Source organism: Thalassophryne amazonica, chromosome 6, assembly GCF_902500255.1.
Source record: "Thalassophryne amazonica chromosome 6, fThaAma1.1, whole genome shotgun sequence".
In the NCBI taxonomy this organism is placed as follows: domain Eukaryota; kingdom Metazoa; phylum Chordata; class Actinopteri; order Batrachoidiformes; family Batrachoididae; genus Thalassophryne; species Thalassophryne amazonica.
This window is the reverse complement of record NC_047108.1, coordinates 122,509,585-122,531,267: the sequence shown is the minus strand read 5'-3', so window position 1 is coordinate 122,531,267 and position 21,683 is coordinate 122,509,585. Positions and strand designations below refer to the sequence as shown.

The following is a 21,683-nucleotide window of genomic DNA, read 5'->3' as shown; positions in this document are numbered from 1 at the left end:
CCAGTCAGTTAGAGATGTATTTAACTAGGGCATCGATAACGTTAAGAATAATGTTTAGTTTACAACTAAACGATACAAAAAAAAAAAAAAAAAATCACCCGAAATTTATTTTGACACAGTGAAGTCAGCACGTTTGTGTCTATGACGTCAAATATGAGTCGACGACGCAGCATTATGATGACAGTTAGCAACTTTTCAGTGACATTTTATTTTCTGACAAGTCTTCGGTGCATTATGAGGTGCTTTTGTGCCGTTACTAAATATTACCATGTGAAGGTAGGCTACTCGTTTTTACTACTCACAGCTCTCAAGTCTCATTCATTCGGAGTGAGACTCACACTTAAAAGCGGTCCTGTCAGGTCTCGTGCCTTCGGCGTGAGACTCAACGTGTTGTCACACTCTCATGCTAATGCATGACATTCTGAAAGATTTCACCGCTGTGACGCAAGACAAGATTCTGCGGAAAATAACTTCTTGAGCGTATCTCAACTTGAGAGCTCTGCGGGTCCTGGATGGCAACCACCCAGGCGTGGAACCAGTCTGTCCCAACACGATAAACAAAAACAAAGCTGATACCTTACGCAAAACAAGAATTGCTGTTATTACCTCTCCCATTTTTATTTAAGACAGTGGATATTCTTCCGTGACGGGAAGAGGACTTATTACTTTGGCTATTTGTCTGGTGTTGCATTCTGAACCTTCTGTCCGTCCTTCTGATCGTCTGCCTTGCCTTCACTGCGCATGTGTCATTTCGTAGCATCAGCAGCGATTCGCAGATTTCCGCCTTGTTTCTGCTTAAAACTGCACTCCAGTCATCATCTATCTCAGCAACAGATCTCTGAAGCTTTTGTACAACAATCATTTCTGCATAAATTCAGTATTATTTCATAATAAAAAGCAGGGGACCGATAAAAGCGAGACACCAGTGCATCTGAGTTTGACTCTCTACACCCAAACTGATCAAAGGGAATAATGTGATTATTAACCATCAGATGACAAAGTAAAACCTCTTAAATGATTCTCAAGTCAGTTTTAAGCAGAAACGAGGCGGTAATCGGTTAATCGCTGCTGATGCTCCAAAATGACACATGCAAATTGAAGGCAGGGGGATCGATCAGACAGGGGAGACCATTCAGACTGTGAACACGTTGTGATTGGTCTGGAACGTGCTGTGATTGGTCGAGCGTGATGATGTCATCATGTGACCCGCTTTAGCGGTTTACTGGGTTTTTAATATTTTTGTGACGCTTTTTTTTTATTTTGCTATTTCTAACCCTACCCTTTACCATACCCCACCCCCCATGTCACTCTCATGCTCCCGTCGCAGTGTGTTCCAGACAAATAGCCAAAGTAAGTCCTCTTCTGGTCATGGAAGAAAAATCCACTTTGTTTATTTAAACTACTCAACATCACGATAACACTAACATTAGCTCTAAACCTACGTTTTGAGCTTAAAATTTGTCAGTTTCCTCCTGTACAGTGTTGACATCATGATGTCCCTCTTTATCTCGTTATAAACATGGTGGCGGTTTGTTATCGGATTCCGTATGAAGTGGCAGAATCCCATACCATATCAATATCCACTTTGTAAAAACAAGGTGATTCGTGGCTATGCATCCCTTGCCAGTAGCAGCACGCAGGTTTTTGGGGCTTCCTCACAATAGGGTCCCGAGTTCACACCCCAAGTTTGTTTGTGACACATCAAAGATGTGATCTTACCTCCTATATGGCGGCTTTGCTGCTGATTTCAGTTAGGTGTAATGAATGCTTTCAAAAAAAAAAATTGAGACAGACATATTGATAGATTTGTATGGCTTGGTCTTAAAATCAATTGCTGATTTTTGTGAAGCTTGGGCAAAATATATAACCTGTGAAATCGCTGCTTAAATTGCTTAAATTTTCATTGTTACGCAGATGATACCCAGCTTTATCTATCCATGAAGCCAAAGGACACACACCAATTAGCTAAACTGCAGGATTGTCTTACAGACATAAGGACATGGATGACCTCTAATTTCCTGCTTTTAAACTCAGATAAAACTGAAGTTATTGTACTTGGCCCCACAAATCTTAAAAACATGGTGTCTAACCAGATCCTTACTCTGGATGGCATTACCCTGACCTCTAGTAATACTGTGAGAAATCTTGGAGTCATTTTTGATCAGGATATGTCATTCAATGCGCATATTAAACAAATATGTAGGACTGCTTTTTTGCATTTACGCAATATCTCTAAAATTAGAAAGGTCTTGTCTCAGAGTGATGCTGAAAAACTAATTCATGCATTTATTTCCTCTAGGCTGGACTATTGTAATTCATTATTATCAGGTTGTCCTAAAAGTTCCCTGAAAAGCCTTCAGTTAATTCAAAATGCTGCAGCTAGAGTACTAACGGGGACTAGAAGGAGAGAGCATATCTCACCCATAGTGGCCTCTCTTCATTAGCTTCCTGTTAATTCTAGAATAGAATTTAAAATTCTTCTTCTTACTTATAAGGTTTTGAATAATCAGGTCCCATCTTATCTTAGGGACCTCATAGTACCATATCACCCCAATAGAGCGCTTCGCTCTCAGACTGCAGGCTTACTTGTAGTTCCTAGGGTTTGTAAGAGTAGAATGGGAGGCAGAGCCTTCAGCTTTCAGGCTCCTCTCCTGTGGAACCAGCTCCCAATTCAGATCAGGGAGACAGACACCCTCCCTACTTTTAAGATTAGGCTTAAAACTTTCCTTTTTGCTAAAGCTTATAGTTAGGGCTGGATCGGGTGACCCTGAACCTTACCCTGACCTCCAGTAATACTGTAAGAAATCTTGAGTCATTTTTGATCAGGATATGTCCTTCAATGCGCATATTAAGCAAATATGTAGGACTGCTTTTTTGCATTTGCGCAATATCTCTAAAATTAGAAAGGTCTTGTCTCAAAGTGATGCTGAAAAACTAATTCATGCATTTATTTCCTCTAGGCTGGACTATTGTACACTCAACAAAAATAAATGCAACACTTTTGGTTTTGCTCCCATTTTGTATGAGATGAACTCAAAGATCTAAAACCTTTTCCACATACACAATATCACCATTTCCCTCAAATATTGTTCACAAACCAGTCTAAATCTGTGATAGTGAGCACTTCTCCTTTGCTGAGATAATCCATCCCACCTCACAGGTGTGCCATACCAAGATGCTGATTAGACACCATGATTAGTGCACAGGTGTGCCTTAAACTGTCCACAATAAAAGGCCACTCTGAAAGGTGCAGTTTTTTTTATTGGGGGGGGGGGGGGGGATACCAGTCAGTATCTGTTGTGACCACCATTTGCCTCATTCAGTGCAACACATCTCCTTCACATAGAGTTGATCAGGTTGTCAATTGTGGCCTGTGGAATGTTGGTCCACTCCTCTTCAATGGCTGTGCAAAGTTGCTGGATATTGGCAGGAACTGGTACACGCTGTCGTATACGCCGGTCCAGAGCATCCCAAACATGCTCAATGGGTGACATGCCCGGTGAGTATGCCGGCCATGCAAGAACTGGGACATTTTCAGCTTCCAAGAATTGTGTATAGATCCTTGCAACATGGGGACGTGCATTATCCTGCTGCAACATGAGGTGATGTTCTTGGATGTATGGCACAACAATGGGCCTCAGGATCTCGTCACGGTATCTCTGTGCATTCAAAATGCCATCAATAAAATGTACCTGTGTTCTTCATCCATAACAGATGCCTACCCATACCATAACCCCACCACCACCATGGGCCACTCGATCCACAACAATGACATCAGAAAACCGCTCACCCACACGACGCCACACACGCTGTCTGCCATCTGCCCTGAACAGTGTGAACCGGGATTCATCCGTGAAGAGAACACCTCTCCAGCATGCCAAATGCCAGCGAATGTGAGCATTTGCCCACTCAAGTCGGTTACGACGACGAACTGGAGTCAGGTCGAGATCCCGACGAGCATGCAGATGAGCTTCCCCGAGACGGTTTCTGTCAGTTTGTGCAGAAATTCTTTGCTTATGCAATCCGATTGTTTCAGCAGCTGTCCGAGTGGCTGGTCTGGGACGATCTTGGAAGGGAAAATGCTGGATGTGGAGGTCCTGGGCTGGTGTGGTTACATGTTGTCTGCGGTTGTGAGGCTGGTTGGATGTACTGCCAAATTCTCTGAAATACCTTTGGAGACGGCTTATGGTAGAGAAATGAACATTCAATACACGAGCAACAGCTCTGGTTGACATTCCTCCTGTCAGCATGCCAATTGCACGCTCCCTCAAATCTTGTGACATCTGTGGCATTGTGCTGTGTGATAAAACTGCACCTTTCAGAGTGGCCTTTTATTGTGGGCAGTCTAAGGCACACCTGTGCACTAATCATGGTGTCTAATCAGCATCTTGATATGGCACACCTGTGAGGTGGGATGGATTATCTCAGCAAAGGAGAAGTGCTCACTATTACAGATTTAGACTGGTTTGTGAACACTGTTTGAGGGAAATGGTGATATTGTGTATGTGGAAAAAGTTTTAGATCTTTGAGTTCATCTCATACAAAATGGGAGCAAAACCAAAAGTGTTACCTTTATATTTTTGTTGAGTGTAATTCATTATTATCAGGTTGTCCTAAAAGTTCCCTGAAAAGTCTTCAGTTAATTCAAAATGCTGCAGCTAGAGTACTAACGGGGACTAGAAGGAGAGATCATATCTCACCCATATTGGCCTCTCTTCATTGGCTTCCTGTTAATTCTAGAATAGAATTTAAAATTCTTCTTCTTACTTATAAGGTTTTGAATAATCAGGTCCCATCTTATCTTAGGGACCTCATAGTACCATATCACCCCAATAGAGCGCTTCGCTCTCAGACTGCAGGCTTACTTGTAGTTCCTAGGGTTGTAAGAGTAGAATGGGAGGCAGAGCCTTCAGCTTTCAGGCTCCTCTTCTGTGGAACCAGCTCCCAATTCAGATCAGGGAGACAGACACCCTCCCTACTTTTAAGATTAGGCTTAAAACTTTCCTTTTTGCTAAAGCTTATAGTTAGGGCTGGATCGGGTGACCCTGAACCATCCCTTAGTTATGCTGCTATAGACTTAGACTGCCGGGGGGTTCCCATGATGCACTGTGTGTTTCTTTCTCTTTTTGCTCTGTATGCACCACTCTGCATTTAATCATTAGTGATTGATCTCTGCTCCCCTCACAGCATGTCTTTTTCCTGGTTCTCTCCCTCAGCCCCAACCAGTCCCAGCAGAAGACTGCCTCTCCCTGAGCCTGGTTCTGCTGGAGGTTTCTTCCTGTTAAAAGGGAGTTTTTCCTTCCCACTGTCGCCAAGTGCTTGCTCACAGGGGGTCGTTTTGACCGTTGGGGTTTTTACGTAATTATTGTATGGCCTTGCCTTACAATATAAAGCGCCTTGGGGCAACTGTTTGCTGTGATTTGGCGCTATATAAATAAAATTGATTGATTGATTAATTTTTTTTTTTTTTTTTTTGAAAACCTTTCTGTAAAATACAATGTCACAGAAAATGTGATATGGTGCAAAATGAATGCCAGCTTGGCTTGATCAAAGTCATCTAATGGTGTCTAATTTTTGAAAAAGTACAAACTATAAAATATTTGATTTCAAGATGCCACAACTGCCAGTTGGACCAAATAACTATCAAAATGTTTTTTCATGGCTGTGACATTTATGTCTCTGGGTCTTCAGACTTGAGTCATGAGGTCCCCAGATAGAGGTGTTTGGGGATGCCAGTTCCTTTGCAGGAGAACAAAGGTCTGAGTGTTTATGGTTCTAGTGCTTCCTGTGTTACTGGAGGGTTGTGAGACTTGGACACTATCCACTGATGTAAGGTGATTAGTGGATGTCTTGTAGCAGATCCTTTGGTACTGTTGGACTGACAAATTTGGTGCATCACTTGTGTTGTGAGACAACATCAGCTATGGCATTTTGGAAGTTTCTCTGGGCATGATCGTACATGCAGGTGCTTCAGTGTTGAGGACCACAACTGGAAAAGGCCAAGGGGATGCTCATGTTTCACTTGACTGTGGTAGATGGATAGCTGCTTTCGAGCAGTGAAGAGATTGACTGGTTACTGAGAACAGTGCATGCTCCCAGGCACAACCTAATCACTAGTGCGCAAACCTAATGGTCAATAAAATTTTGCATGCTCCCAGAAAGTGTCTATATTTGTAGGCATCTGCTTTTATTTTCTTTCACACTCATTTGATGATTTGATGAGACAGATGATCTTCTTTTGGCCTCAGACAGTGGACTCATCTCTGTGCTTGTCCTGTTAGACCTCAGTGCTGCTTTTGATACTGTTGACCATAAAATTTTATTACAGAGATTAGAGCATGCCATAGGTATTAAAGGCACTGCGCTGCGGTGGTTTGAATCATATTTATCTAATAGATTACAATTTGTTCATGTAAATGGGGAATCTTCTTCACAGACTAAGGTTAATTATGGAGTTCCACAAGGTTCTGTGCTAGGACCAATTTTATTCACTTTATACATGCTTCCCTTAGGCAGTATTATTAGAAAGCATTGCTTAAATTTTCATTGTTACGCAGATGATACCCAGCTTTATCTATCCATGAAGCCAGAGGACACACACCAATTAGATAAACTGCAGGAATGTCTTACAGACATAAAGACATGGATGACCTCTGATTTCCTTCCTTTAATTTCCGATAATACTGAAGTTGTTGTACCTGGCCCCACAAATCTTAGAAACATGGTGTCTAACCAGATCCTTACTCTGGATGGCATTACCCTGACCTCCAGTAATACTGTAAGAAATCTTGAGTCATTTTTGATCAGGATATGTCCTTCAATGCGCATATTAAGCAAATATGTAGGACTGCTTTTTTGCATTTGCGCAATATCTCTAAAATTAGAAAGGTCTTGTCTCAAAGTGATGCTGAAAAACTAATTCATGCATTTATTTCCTCTAGGCTGGACTATTGTACACTCAACAAAAATAAATGCAACACTTTTGGTTTTGCTCCCATTTTGTATGAGATGAACTCAAAGATCTAAAACCTTTTCCACATACACAATATCACCATTTCCCTCAAATATTGTTCACAAACCAGTCTAAATCTGTGATAGTGAGCACTTCTCCTTTGCTGAGATAATCCATCCCACCTCACAGGTGTGCCATACCAAGATGCTGATTAGACACCATGATTAGTGCACAGGTGTGCCTTAAACTGTCCACAATAAAAGGCCACTCTGAAAGGTGCAGTTTTTTTTATTGGGGGGGGGGGGATACCGGTCAGTATCTGTTGTGACCACCATTTGCCTCATTCAGTGCAACACATCTCCTTCACATAGAGTTGATCAGGTTGTCAATTGTGGCCTGTGGAATGTTGGTCCACTCCTCTTCAATGGCTGTGCAAAGTTGCTGGATATTGGCAGGAACTGGTACACGCTGTCGTATACGCCGGTCCAGAGCATCCCAAACATGCTCAATGGGTGACATGCCCGGTGAGTATGCCGGCCATGCAAGAACTGGGACATTTTCAGCTTCCAAGAATTGTGTATAGATCCTTGCAACATGGGGACGTGCATTATCCTGCTGCAACATGAGGTGATGTTCTTGGATGTATGGCACAACAATGGGCCTCAGGATCTCGTCACGGTGTCTCTGTGCATTCAAAATGCCATCAATAAAATGTACCTGTGTTCTTCATCCATAACAGATGCCTACCCATACCATAACCCCACCACCACCATGGGCCACTCGATCCACAACAATGACATCAGAAAACCGCTCACCCACACGACGCCACACACGCTGTCTGCCATCTGCCCTGAACAGTGTGAACCGGGATTCATCCGTGAAGAGAACACCTCTCCAGCATGCCAAATGCCAGCGAATGTGAGCATTTGCCCACTCAAGTCGGTTACGACGACGAACTGGAGTCAGGTCGAGATCCCGACGAGCATGCAGATGAGCTTCCCCGAGACGGTTTCTGTCAGTTTGTGCAGAAATTCTTTGCTTATGCAATCCGATTGTTTCAGCAGCTGTCCGAGTGGCTGGTCTGGGACGATCTTGGAAGGGAAAATGCTGGATGTGGAGGTCCTGGGCTGGTGTGGTACATGTTGTCTGCGGTTGTGAGGCTGGTTGGATGTACTGCCAAATTCTCTGAAATACCTTTGGAGACGGCTTATGGTAGAGAAATGAACATTCAATACACGAGCAACAGCTCTGGTTGACATTCCTCCTGTCAGCATGCCAATGCACGCTCCCTCAAATCTTGTGACATCTGTGGCATTGTGCTGTGTGATAAAACTGCACCTTTCAGAGTGGCCTTTTATTGTGGGCAGTCTAAGGCACACCTGTGCACTAATCATGGTGTCTAATCAGCATCTTGATATGGCACACCTGTGAGGTGGGATGGATTATCTCAGCAAAGGAGAAGTGCTCACTATTACAGATTTAGACTGGTTTGTGAACACTGTTTGAGGGAAATGGTGATATTGTGTATGTGGAAAAAGTTTTAGATCTTTGAGTTCATCTCATACAAAATGGGAGCAAAACCAAAAGTGTTACCTTTATATTTTTGTTGAGTGTAATTCATTATTATCAGGTTGTCCTAAAAGTTCCCTGAAAAGTCTTCAGTTAATTCAAAATGCTGCAGCTAGAGTACTAACGGGGACTAGAAGGAGAGATCATATCTCACCCATATTGGCCTCTCTTCATTGGCTTCCTGTTAATTCTAGAATAGAATTTAAAATTCTTCTTCTTACTTATAAGGTTTTGAATAATCAGGTCCCATCTTATCTTAGGGACCTCATAGTACCATATCACCCCAATAGAGCGCTTCGCTCTCAGACTGCAGGCTTACTTGTAGTTCCTAGGGTTTGTAAGAGTAGAATGGGAGGCAGAGCCTTCAGCTTTCAGGCTCCTCTTCTGTGGAACCAGCTCCCAATTCAGATCAGGGAGACAGACACCCTCCCTACTTTTAAGATTAGGCTTAAAACTTTCCTTTTTGCTAAAGCTTATAGTTAGGGCTGGATCGGGTGACCCTGAACCATCCCTTAGTTATGCTGCTATAGACTTAGACTGCCGGGGGGTTCCCATGATGCACTGTGTGTTTCTTTCTCTTTTTGCTCTGTATGCACCACTCTGCATTTAATCATTAGTGATTGATCTCTGCTCCCCTCCACAGCATGTCTTTTTCCTGGTTCTCTCCCTCAGCCCCAACCAGTCCCAGCAGAAGACTGCCTCTCCCTGAGCCTGGTTCTGCTGGAGGTTTCTTCCTGTTAAAAGGGAGTTTTTCCTTCCCACTGTCGCCAAGTGCTTGCTCACAGGGGGTCGTTTTGACAGTTGGGGTTTTTCTGTAATTATTGTATGGCTTTTGCCTTACAATATGAAGCGCCTTGGGGCAACTGTGTGTTGTGATTTGGCGCTATAAAAAATTGATTTGATTTGCTAAATGTGTTACCACAGATATGTATACCATATGGAATGACCATTTGAGCTTTTACTTGCCAAACCTATTGGTATAACTTTTCTTTTCTCCACATCTTCCTTTCCTCTCTCCCCATCCAGGCACTGAAGTGATCCTTGCTGTGATGCCGCCAGCCATGGTTCTTATCAATGATCCAAAAATTGCTTTTGCTTTTCTGCGCCCAGTCTGCGTCTTGCTAACCCGTGAACCCACTGTGATCAATGTGGAAACGCTGGCTTTTCAGCTTAAAGAAGTCAACGATGCAACTCTGCAGCAGCTACAAGACTACATCCTCTTCCCACTTAGATTTGTTCTTAAAGTGCCTGGACCAAACAAGGACAATTTGGTTCAGGCTGCGACCAAGACCATGAGCCATGTTTTGGAGAACACATGCGTTCAGAACTGGGAGACACTGCGTGACCTTCTGTCAGAGCTCTCTCTCTGCCTGTGCTCACCAGCTGATCCCGGGAAACCTGCAGATACGTCTGAGGAGCTTAAGTCAGCCGTGTTAAGGTGTCTGGATGCCCTGCTTCATGCTGCTTACGGAGATATATTTTTCAAACTCTTTGAGCCGATGATGCTGCCTGGAGTGGGAGCTGCGGTATCTTTGCTTCTGGCTTTAGCAGAGAAGGAGAAATCACGAGATATACAGACAGCGGCTTTGAAATGCCTCCAGGCTTTGACTCTGCAGTGTGACTGCATTCAGGAGCACATAGTTCCAACCTCAGAGGAGCGATGCACTATAGGCTGCGCCATGGCTTCATTTTTACCTGGGATCACAATGTCTGTTGCCAGGATCATCACAGGAGATTTGAGGCAAGGCCATGCAGTCATAGTCCGGGCCATCAAGGTACTGTACTTAATCCTCATTTCTTTTTCTTGGGGTATTTTTTAATGAAATTTTGCGATGATCTTGGGATGGGAATTAAGATTTTATTGAATCAATAAAAATTGGGAAATGATATGGTGAAGAAATTACAGTGATAGCAAAATGTTATAGCTCACCATTAAAAATTTGCACAGATTATAATTCTGTTACAGTAGAATTGCGTATTATTGATTCTGGTTGTTGGACCAATTCCTGATAAATTTTCTGTGTGGAGAAAATGAAGGTCTGGTTGCTAAATGCAGAGTTTGATGTCTGAAATTGTGACACTTGATTTTGTAATGCGGAACTATCAAAAAACATCTTGGCATTGATTAGAGGAATTGATAATGGCTGACGCATACAATTGTGATGGAGTGAAAAATTTGGAACCAACTCATAAGTGGAACTGGTTCTCGTATTTTCAACCCTAAATATGTCAGGATTTCATGTCAAATCAAACTAGAGCATTGCGGTCATAGAACACAAATCTCCACCAACACTAGTTTCCACTTCCACAAAATTTTTACCTTGGAAAAAATTTTCAAGGTCAAAGTCCTGTTAGAAGTGGCTTTTCATAACTTCATAACTTAAGTTATCAAATGTCAAGAGTATGTATTTACTTCATGTACTTTTTCTCAACTCTTTCGGTTTCTGAATTCTTTTTCAGATAATTTTCACAGAGCAATGGTTATCACTGCTATGCACAATTTGTCATTGCTTTTTTGGCACTTGGTTGCTGACTGATAACTGGAAGATAGACAAACAGACAAAAAATTGGATCCTCCATCCAATTTTGTGGTGTAGGTAAATCCATAACAGAAAAATGAGAGTGACTGAGGCACTTTTGATTGAGATATAATACGAAATGTACACCAAATGGGCTAACTTTCACCTCTGCCCTATGACCTTGAAAATTCAGTTCTTGCTTATCAGGATATGAATCCTCTATGAAAATTTCATAACAATATGTGGGTTACAGGCTGTTCACAAACAAACGGGGGCGAAAACATAACCTCCTCCCAACTTCATTGGTGGAGGTAATAACCAGTAAAGATCTCTTAATGCTGATGCTTTTGGTAGTCTGTTATCAAACAAAAACAAGAGAACATTGTAATTTATCTTTTCTGTGGACACCATAGGAGAGTAAATTTGATTTTAGACTAATCCAGGTGGAATTTTTTTCAGAAAGTGTAATAATACTTTTTAACTATCATTCAGGTATGGTCCAAGACAGTGGGGCTTGTAATGGAAGACGCTCAGCTTCAGACCAGTGAGCCGCAGCAGTCTCCATCTCCACACCTGGGGAGAATCGGACAGTTGCTGGTTCAGCGGACACAGAACTGGGTGAAGAGCACGTCGAGGAAGCTGTCTGTGCTGTTGAAAAAAATCATTTCATGCACCTCGGCCCACCAACACTGGAGGGTTCGGCTGGAGATGGTGGAGCTGGCTGACCATCTGCTGGCCAGGTGTAGCCAGTCACTGGGGGAATGTGTAGGACAACTGCTGGAATCACTGGTAGGAGCAGTCAGTGATGAGGAGCCCAGAGTCAGAGACAGGTTTGAGTTGTACTTTTAAAAAAAAAATCTTCTGCCAGTATTTAGTATGCTGGACCATATGTCATTTTGCTTGTCTGTCTGCTTATGTGACTGTGTTGATGCATTTTTTTTGAATATCATAATGCAGTAAAATGAATGTCAAATGCTTTATACTTACACTGTAGGTACCCACTGGGAAGTAAATGAGATGATTTAATTTCTTATTGTTTGGTGCATATATTTGCATAGTAGTGACAAATATAACAGCCATTATCCCAGCATGATATATGATTGAGAATTTTATTCAGAATGCTTGTATATCAAGGTGACACAAATATGCTAATTAGGTTGCCAATTTCCTTAAATCATTCCAACAGCCATAACTCAAGAAGGACACAAAGATTACATATTCTGAATGCATGTAGGCTATATCAGGATGACATAGATATGATGACGCATATGAATGTCAGTTGATCATTCCTGATGTGGAAACACAGAGACCACTGCATTGCGCAGCCACTTGTGCCACACAAAGGTTTAAAAGGGCCATAAAGCAGTTTCAACAAGGATGAATCAGTGCAATTAAGGAAGAAAAAAGAAACCAGGAGCTATTGGCTGGATAGTGATATGTGATATATGTGTATGTGAAATGCTTTGTGTCTGTGAATGTTTTTTTTTCCCCCCCTGTGACCACCTTTTATGTGTAACACGTTTATATGAACATATGTTCCCATCTGTGTTCTTTTTTTTTTTTTTTTTTCTTCTTCTTCTTCTTCTCACCTAGGTGTGAGGTCGCTCTGAGAGAAATATCACAGAGGAATCAGAGTCGTGGCAACAGCACTGATAATGCTGGAAGAAGTAGCAGTGGTACACAGACCTTCACTGATGTCTTGTCAGAAAATCTCCACTCTGTGGCCACCTCCCTGCCCAGACTAATGAGGACCTCTGATGACCAGAAGAAGTTGTTTGTCCTCAATGTCTTTCTGGGTTATTTGAAAATCTTGGGTCCATTGGTGCATGTGGTATTGAACTCAGCTGTGCATCTAGAGCGGATTTCCAAAGCCTTGATGCAGGTAACTACCGGTCACAATGTCCACTTTGAATGGATATTCTGAACAGATAGAAGCAGTAGAAGGAAGTCCTACACAGGTTCTTGGCCATTGCCTACCCATACATACTGGAACATGAAGCAGGTGAGAGTCTACAACTCCACCTAGTTGGGACACGTCCATCGCAGGCTACTTTTTTTTTATCTTAGGTCGGTACCCATTTACAGCTGGGTGGACTGAGATGATTCAGATTAAGGCTCAATCCCAATACTATCTCTTTGCTTTTCCCTTTGGCACTTTCTGAAGGTAGGGTGAAGGGAGAGTATTGGGCCTGGGCCTAAGTGTCCAGCATACAGCTGAAATTGAAACCCGGTATATACTGGTCGTCCAACTACTTTTTCATGGTGCCCCCTGGTCTGCTGACTAGGAATTAAGAATAGGAATGCGTGTATCACATCTTGCATTGACTAGAACTTGCTGAGGTTTACTTATTGTGATTTCTGCACAGGTGCTTGAATTGGATGTGATGGATGTTCGCATTGTAGAGGAAAGGCGTTATCCTGCCACCGTTGATATGAACATGGGTTCTGGTGCTCTTGATTCCTCTGCTGCACCTGTACAGAGGAAGCACTTCCTGTACTTCACAGATGAGAAGATCTTCTCTGTGCTCGTGGAGATCTGTCGGACATTAGGTGTGTTTGTACTTTAGAAATGGCTTATGTAGGAACTGAGTTATAATGACAATATGTTCTGAATATTATGATATGTATATGTTATTAAATATATGGGTTATATTGAAAGTGTTAAGCTAAATCTATATACATAAAGGGCTACGTCTGTCTGTCCGGGATAAACTTCCAAATTATAATATGTAGCCCTAAAAATTATATATATTGTGAATCCTCATGACATGGGGAACAAACTGGTACCATTTTTTAAAAAGTTGAACTGAAAATTACCCCCAAAATAGTCATTTATGTAAGACCATAGTGTTGTACCATGTGCGATAAACTCCCAAACTGTAATGTGTAGCCCTAAAAACTATATATATTCTGAATCCTCATGGCATGGGGAACAAACTGGTACCATTTTTTTAAAAAGTTGAACTGAAAATTACCCCCCAAGTAGCCGACTGTGGGTATGACCAGGCAGATTCAAATTTCCAGCCCTGTATGTGTGTTGGCCATCTCTGTTTATTTAATCCCTTTCTACAGCACACACAGCACAGCTACAGCACACTCAGCAAAACAACATGCTTAGGCTGAGGCTGTGGGTATGACCAGGCAGATTCAAATTTCCAGCCCTGTATATGTGTTGGCCATCTCTGTTTATTTAATCCCTTTCTACAGCACACACAGCACAGCTACAGCACACTCAGCAAAACATGCTTAGGCTGAGGCTGTGGGTATGATCAGGCAGATTCAAATTTCCAGCCCTGTATATGTGTTGGCCATCTCTGTTTATTTAATCCCTTTCTTCAGCTACTTTATGTTCTCAACTGTTAAGCACCTGACTGTCCTGTACAACCCAGTTTGCCTTCCTGTCTGAATATTCATTTTATGTTTGTAAAATTGCAATGTGAAAACAGTGAAATACACCACTACCTCAATTTTGATTCATTGATATTTGCATTTATTGTTACCTACCTTTTGTGTGTAATTTTGTTATAAATTTGATTGCAAAACAAAGTCTGCATGAAGGACTTCAAATGTGTTTGTCTTTTAACCAAGTATTTCCACTTAGTTTGGGGAGTCCACCTCTTATAGTTCTGCTGGACAAGCTTTAGCCCATTAACTATTAGATTTATAAGACATCAGCATTACAAAAACAAATGTTGGGCAATTGTTTTGATTAAAATGATTGGCATTTGGCTTATGTCTAAAACAAGTTAACCCCGGCAGCGCCGGGTACCCCAGCTAGTTTTAAATAAACATTGAAAAGAGCTACATTGAATCAGCTGACTGGACTGCTCCCTGGAACATGCTGAAAATTTACAGGATCCCCAGCAAGTTATTGAGCATCATTGGTGGCCTTATAGAGGTACCTTCGGTTGTGCGGAACAATGCCTTAGGTGCCTTTGTCAGCAAAGAACGGTTTCCTGACCATGACTTTACAAATGGTGCTGTGATCTTTGTGGAATTAATGGGTACCCTGACTGCAGAACTGAAAGAGGAATCAGAGTGCTGGACTTGCGATTGTCCTGGATCAGTTTCAGGATTTATATTCCTGCCATTGAAGAGTGTGAGGACATTGTCCTTCATGGGGCATGAAGCCCTGTGAAGATTTCAGTGCAGTATTTGTCATTTTACAGCAACACTTCTTGATCAGTAGTAAAAAAAAAAAAAAAACACATTAGTGTATATGAACAGACACTGTGTTACAATAAATCATACATTTGTTTCCTGTCTGTCTGTAGGTTACTACGGGAACATATACCTCCTGACAGACCACTTCCTGGATCTTTACCGTCAGTCTTCAGTTTACAGAAAACAAGCTGCTATGGTGCTGAATGAGATTATCAGGGGTGCTGGGAGTATTTCCGTGACAACAGAAGGTCAGAGTTTGAATGGAGAACATTGGAGCCGCTTGGCTCCGCCCACCAAAGATGACCTTAAGGCTGCAGTCGTGTCTGTCATGGAAGAATATACAAGTCTGAACAACTGGCACTTAATGACTGTCAGTGAGGAGAGTGACAGAGATCAACAGGACCAACAGGTGAGCAAACAATATAAGTACCGCAAGTATAAATTCTTAAATATGAGTATAATGGCAGTATCAGTACTGCAACTAAACAGGGATCCGGGTTTTACTTTTTTACAGCATCGCGCTTCACATCAAAAAAATATAAAGTTCAAATTTAGCGTCCTCCGTTGCCTGACTGCTTTTGGTTCCTTACAAATTTATGTAAATTTCTAAAAGAAGTTTGTCCAGTTACAGTGTTCATCTGGTTTAAATGAACAGCACAGTGCAGTACTGTGCAAAACTCTTAAGTAGCCCAGTGTCTTAATATTAACCCTGCAATTTTCACGCGTCACCGGTAAAACTCAATTTGCGACCGTAAAATCTAGCATGAACGTCCACAAATCTTCAGATACAACAACAGGGTTATTCCCATTCTTAATCCAGTTCCATCGTTTGCACGTTGTATTTTTCTGTGAGTAATTCCATACATGTCAGCCTATACGGATTGTCCGTAAATTATACAGATTTTTCAGAGTTTCAGAGTCATACGGACGTACAAATAAAGTCTTACGGATATTCAGGGTTTGGTCTGCAGCGGCTCTGTAATCAACCTTTTCTGCAGCGCGACTCCACTTTGAAGCGTGAGCCATTGAAGCAATGCTTCGATCCACTAGTTAGTTGGTCCTTTGATTCGCTGCTCTTCAGAAACGGCAAGTCCACTTCTTAACCCCTCTCAAAGCCATTAATATACCGTGTGTCACTTTTGTGTGGATGTAAGTCACTAACTGGGATTCTTGTCTTGTAAAAAAAAAAAAAATGGACTGCATTTAGATAGCGCTTTTCCATCTGCATCAGACACTCAAAGCGCTTTACAATTATGCCTCACATTCACCCCGATGTCAGGGTGCTGCCATACAAGGCGCTCACTACACACCGGGAGCAATGGGGGATTAAAGGCCTTGCCCAAGGGCTCTTAGTGATTTTCCAGTGAACCCATGATCTTCTGGACTCAAGCCCAACACCTTAACCACTAGACCATCACCTCCCCTTGTTGCAGTCAAGAAACGAGAATTGTCCTCCATTCCGTTGACACAGCTTGAAACGCTGCACGGCTCTCTGTGGAGACAGAGTCCGCTCGGAATTAATAACTTCAAAACGAATCACCGCTTTAAATAAAATTACACCTCTTACAAACGCTGTAATACAGACAAGAAACTACAATAGACTTTTTTAAAACTTTTTTTTCCTCCCAAAATGAGCCGTGCTGCATTCTTTACAAATGACGTGCAGCACAGCAGCTGTAAGAGTTCAGCTCAGATGTATGGAGAGACATTTATGCCAATAATGTCTGAAAGGAAATGCTTTTGACAAAAACTACAGATTTTGTTTATTCCTATTTATGTCCAGAGATCAAGGATCCACCATGTAGAGTTTATTATGTCCAAAGTTTAAGGATCCAGTGACCAATTTCATATTTATTTACTTTAAGACTCAATAAAATGTTGTTCAGTTTCAATTTAATCAGCTTATAAAGCGCCAAATCACAACAAAAGTTGTCTCAAGGCACCTCACATATAACAGTTCAACATAAAAATTCAAATAAATAAATAAAAATGTAAAAATTCAAATACGTAATTAAAAACAGAAATAAAAGAATAAAACAGATAAAAAATAAAAACTATTCATAAGAAAGAGAATAAAAATAGGCTTTAAGTCTTGACTTAAAATGTCCACTGTCTCACGGTTGCAGGAAGACTGTTCCACAGAGCGAGTGCACGATAAGAAAAAGCTCTTTGACCTGTTGAAATAGAAAACCTGTAAAGCCTACTTTTAGTACACAAAAAATTCACAAGAGGTATCGATAAGGGAATCAATAAGGAATCGGATCGATAAGCGGAATCAATAATGGTATCAATATCACTTGATGAAGTTTTGAGGTATGTTTTATTTTGTTCATTATATTCGATTTTGTTTTCATTTTATTAATTTATTTCCACTAGTGACACACAGTTCTTGTTTCTGTAAAAAATAACTAAATTTGACACATTCAGTTCTATAAAATTCAGCTTGATGCATGAATACTAGATCTCTATTGTTTGAAATTCAACTGTGGAGGAAATACTAATGATCCTGACTTTGTCATTGTGGCAACTCATAATATGTGGACAAAAACCCAGTTATGTGATACCGCTATGCGGTTGTGTGTACTGTAATAAAACTGATTTTGGTGCGATTTGGAGGTTATAAGGATTTTGTGTTGATTTTTGTGTGGATTTTATGAATTTTCTCACTTGGTTATACAGGTGGACCCTCAAAGGGGTTGACATGTATGTAATTCGGTCAGCGAATCGTTGTGAAAGGGTGTGGTCGCCTCATCAAAGAGCGTCTTCATGCCAGACTGGAAATTCTGTGAGCAGAGCCACAGATTTCTCCATCTCGTCAGCTGCATTGAGTTAAATCCATCAATCAGTCCAGTTCAATCCATTAAATCCACGCATTTCGGCTTCGCCGTCACTGCACTAGTTTCTGTTGCTCTCAACTGACAGCGTCATTATTGACATCTGCATAGCAACGCGGTCAGGGTGCAGAGTAATACATCAAATGTGAAATGTTCAAATATTTTGCCAACACGATATTTTATGGTCTGAAATCTCACATGATTAACCAATCAGATTTGCAGAACAAATGTAATTGGATTAGAATATAAAACAATTTTGGTAAATATTTGAATACAAATTCAGTGTTTTCTTACAGGCTTTTCAGATGAATATTACTGTATAGGTTTACAACCCACTGCCTAATTCCTCAAAGATGACAAACTGATAATAATCAGTGACTAATGAATTGATCAGCATGATGTTCTTGTAAAAACATGGGATAGATCAGCCAGAGATGGAATGATAAAGGTTAGTCACATAGGTCTTATATTTATTTAGTGTAGCCTGTTATGCTTAAGTAAGGGGGCGGGGGCAAATGGTTCTGTGCGCTTGTTTCCACTGCAGTAGGTTTCCAATTTGAACCCCACCCTGCCTATTCGATGTAGTAGGGAGTTGCATCAAGAAGTGAAATTGTGCTAAATAAACATGCAGATCCACCTCGTATCTGCTGTGGCGACCCCGAGTGAAAACAAGTGAGAAGACAAAGGGACTCACTATTATGTTTAAGTAAGTCCAACGTATAAGTCCTGAGGGCAGCGGGATTTGAACGCAGGTGACCATATTGGCAGGCCAGCTTCTTATCCACTGAGCTACTTGCTCCATAATTATGCTGTCATCATGCTGTGCATCTCTTAGGTTTGCTGTCACTTATAAATTAATATTTATCTTTTAATTATGTACAGGCTGTATACTGTACAGAGTGCAGAAGGTTCCCGGTTCAAATCCCACCCCTGTCATATTTCTTCATGTAATGTGGAGTTAAGTCGGGAAGGGCATCTGGCGCAAAATGTGTGCCAATTAAACATGCAAATGGTGACCCCGAGTGCAAAACAAGGGAGCAGCCAAAGGGACTTACTTACTTTACTTTCACTTTTGATATTCTGTGTGCTTCTTACCCTCAGTGCTGCTATACAATGGTAAATAAATGGTAAATGGACTGCATTTATATAGCACTTTTCCATCTGCATCAGATGCTCAAAGCGCTTTACAAATAATGCCTCACATTGACCCCGATGTGATGGTGCTGCCATACAAGGCGCTCACTACACACCGGGAGCAACTAGGGGATTAAGGACCTTGCCCAAGGGCCCTTAGTGATTTTCCAGCTAGGCTGGGATTTGAACCGAGAATCTTCTGGTCTCAAGCCGAACACTTGAACCACTAGATCATCACCTCCCCTGAATATTGCTGAACAATGCTACTGGAATTTCACTTTCCCTGAAGGAGTCTTCCCAAGGGATCAGTAAAGTTCTATCTAATTTAATTATTTTTTCCAGCATATTCATTGTACTTTTTCCAAATCATGTCCACATTTGTGCACCTTATTCTGAATGTCCTCCAAGCTCACAGGTTACTATGTTAATTATTTCCAACATGCTGTGGTAGACCGCTAAAATAAAAAGTTTGTTGTTGTCTGAATGTTTATAGACCTAATTCTGCATCTGTGTGATAGTCTTTTCTCTTCGTTATTCTCTCTTTTGTAGCTGCTCAGCTCATCCACGCTTCTGTCCATATCCAGCAGTGAAGTCAGCAGCACAAACGCCAACTCTCTCCAAGTGATTCCTTCATCATATGCCCTCTCTTCTTCATCCTCCTCTCCCACAACCCACCAGCTTAACAGCAACATTTGGCAGCTGTGTATCCAGCTCGAAGGCATCGCCTGCTTTGCTGAAGCTCTGGGGCGTGACTTCCGTCCCCTGCTGATGACGTCACTGTACCCTTTACTGGAGAAAGCTGGGGAGGAGACACTGCTCATCAGCCAAACAGCACTAGACTCAATGTGGGATATCAGTAACACCTGTGGATATAATTCCCTGAAGGATCTGATCAATGCCAACTCTGATTACCTCCTCAGTGACATATCTCTGAATCTGCAGAGGCTCAGTCAGCACCCACAGGTAAAACTCTGGTGATTTCTTACTTTTATCACAGTATACTGTATGTTTTATGACGTCCATTTATGCATACTTACATTTATAAAGAGGCCAGCAGTAGATTAACCCTCAGTGCTTTGATTACTACAAACTGAAACCCAACAAAGATTATAGATACAGGCGTCATTTCTTTGACCGCAACCTGGAACTCATTGGAAACTTTGACCAATAATATGAATGAAGGAGATGACATAATTATTAACCGTTTTGATTCATATGTGTTTGACCTCTCTGTGCTGGGAAGGGGCCTTACAAGGATCATTGTCAACAGCATCCAATGGCAGCTGATTGCTGCTCAGTGATTGTAAATTCGAGACCATTAAGTCAGCCATTGACCGCATCCTAGGTCTGCAGATACTCATTACGAGAATAATTTCAATAACGTGTTGGTCTTTGCAAAGTGTTTGATTCAGTCGATCAGCACAACAAAAAGATAAAACACAGAAGAATAAATGGAAATTACAAAGCAAACACAAACAAATTAAATTAATGATAAGACAGTCTAAAAAAGTGGGTCTTCAGTCTTGATTTAAAAGTCTCCACCGTGTCAGACTGCCGAATAACAGCAGGTAGATCGTTCCAAAGAGTCGGACCACGATAGGAGAAGGCTCTATACCCCACAGACTTCTTGTTCATCCTCAGAACACACAGAAGCCCTGCGCCCTGCGAATGCAAGGGCTTCGCAGGTACGTAGGGCTTAACCAAGTCCGCCAGGTAGGAAGGTGCCAGTCCATGAACAATTTTATAAACCAACAATAAAACTTTAAAATCCGATCTGGCAGAAACCGGTAGCCAATGAAGGGATGCCAGAATGGGAGTAATGTGGTCAAACCTACTTTGTGTCAAAAGTCTGGCAGCAGCATTCAGGCCAGAAAATAAAACATTACAATAATCCAATCTGGAAGAAATAAACACATGTATCAAAGTTTCAGCATCAGCCATAGACAGGATGGGACGAATCCTTGCCACATTTCGCAGATGAAAGAAGGCAGTCCTCGTAATGTCTCTAATGTGGGGGCCAAAAGACAACGTAGGATCGAAAAGTACTCCAAGATTCCTCACTTTGTCCGTATGATGCACAACACACGAACCAAAATTAGGTGCCAACTGGTCAAAATGATGCCGATGTCTGGCTGGACCAAGAACCATCATTTCAGTCTTATCAGAATTCAAGAGTAGGAAATTACTAGACAACCAACTTCTCACAGATATAAGGCAATCTTCCAAGGCTTTTATATGGGCAAGGTTACCGGCATGTACAATTGAGTATCGTCAGCATAACAATGAAAGGCAATCCCGTAATGCCGCAGAATATGCCCAAGGGGCGCTATATAAAGTGAGAAAAGCAAGGGGCCTAACACAGACCCCTCTGGAACCCCAAATTTCATTTTTACCAAGACCAGAAGTAGTGTTGTTATACACAACACAATAAGAACGACTGGACAAGTATGACATCAGCCAAGCAAGAACACTTCCAGTAATCCCAAAGTAATTTTCTTGCCCATCAAGTAA

General features: G+C 41.6%; 1 protein-coding gene across 1 annotated transcript in view; it reads left to right on the top strand.

Annotated features, from left to right (window-relative positions):
- The first annotated feature begins 152 nt into the window (after positions 1–152).
- The window catches only part of tti1 (TELO2 interacting protein 1), an 88,777-nt gene continuing 67,246 nt past the window's right edge, over positions 153–21,683 (top strand). Inside the window, 7 exon segments of the mRNA XM_034173308.1 lie at positions 153–276; positions 9,548–10,296; positions 11,533–11,870; positions 12,634–12,922; positions 13,407–13,590; positions 15,315–15,613; positions 19,722–20,135. Coding sequence (XP_034029199.1) covers positions 9,571–10,296; positions 11,533–11,870; positions 12,634–12,922; positions 13,407–13,590; positions 15,315–15,613; positions 19,722–20,135 — 2,250 coding nt within the window. The 5' untranslated portion in view covers positions 153–276; positions 9,548–9,570.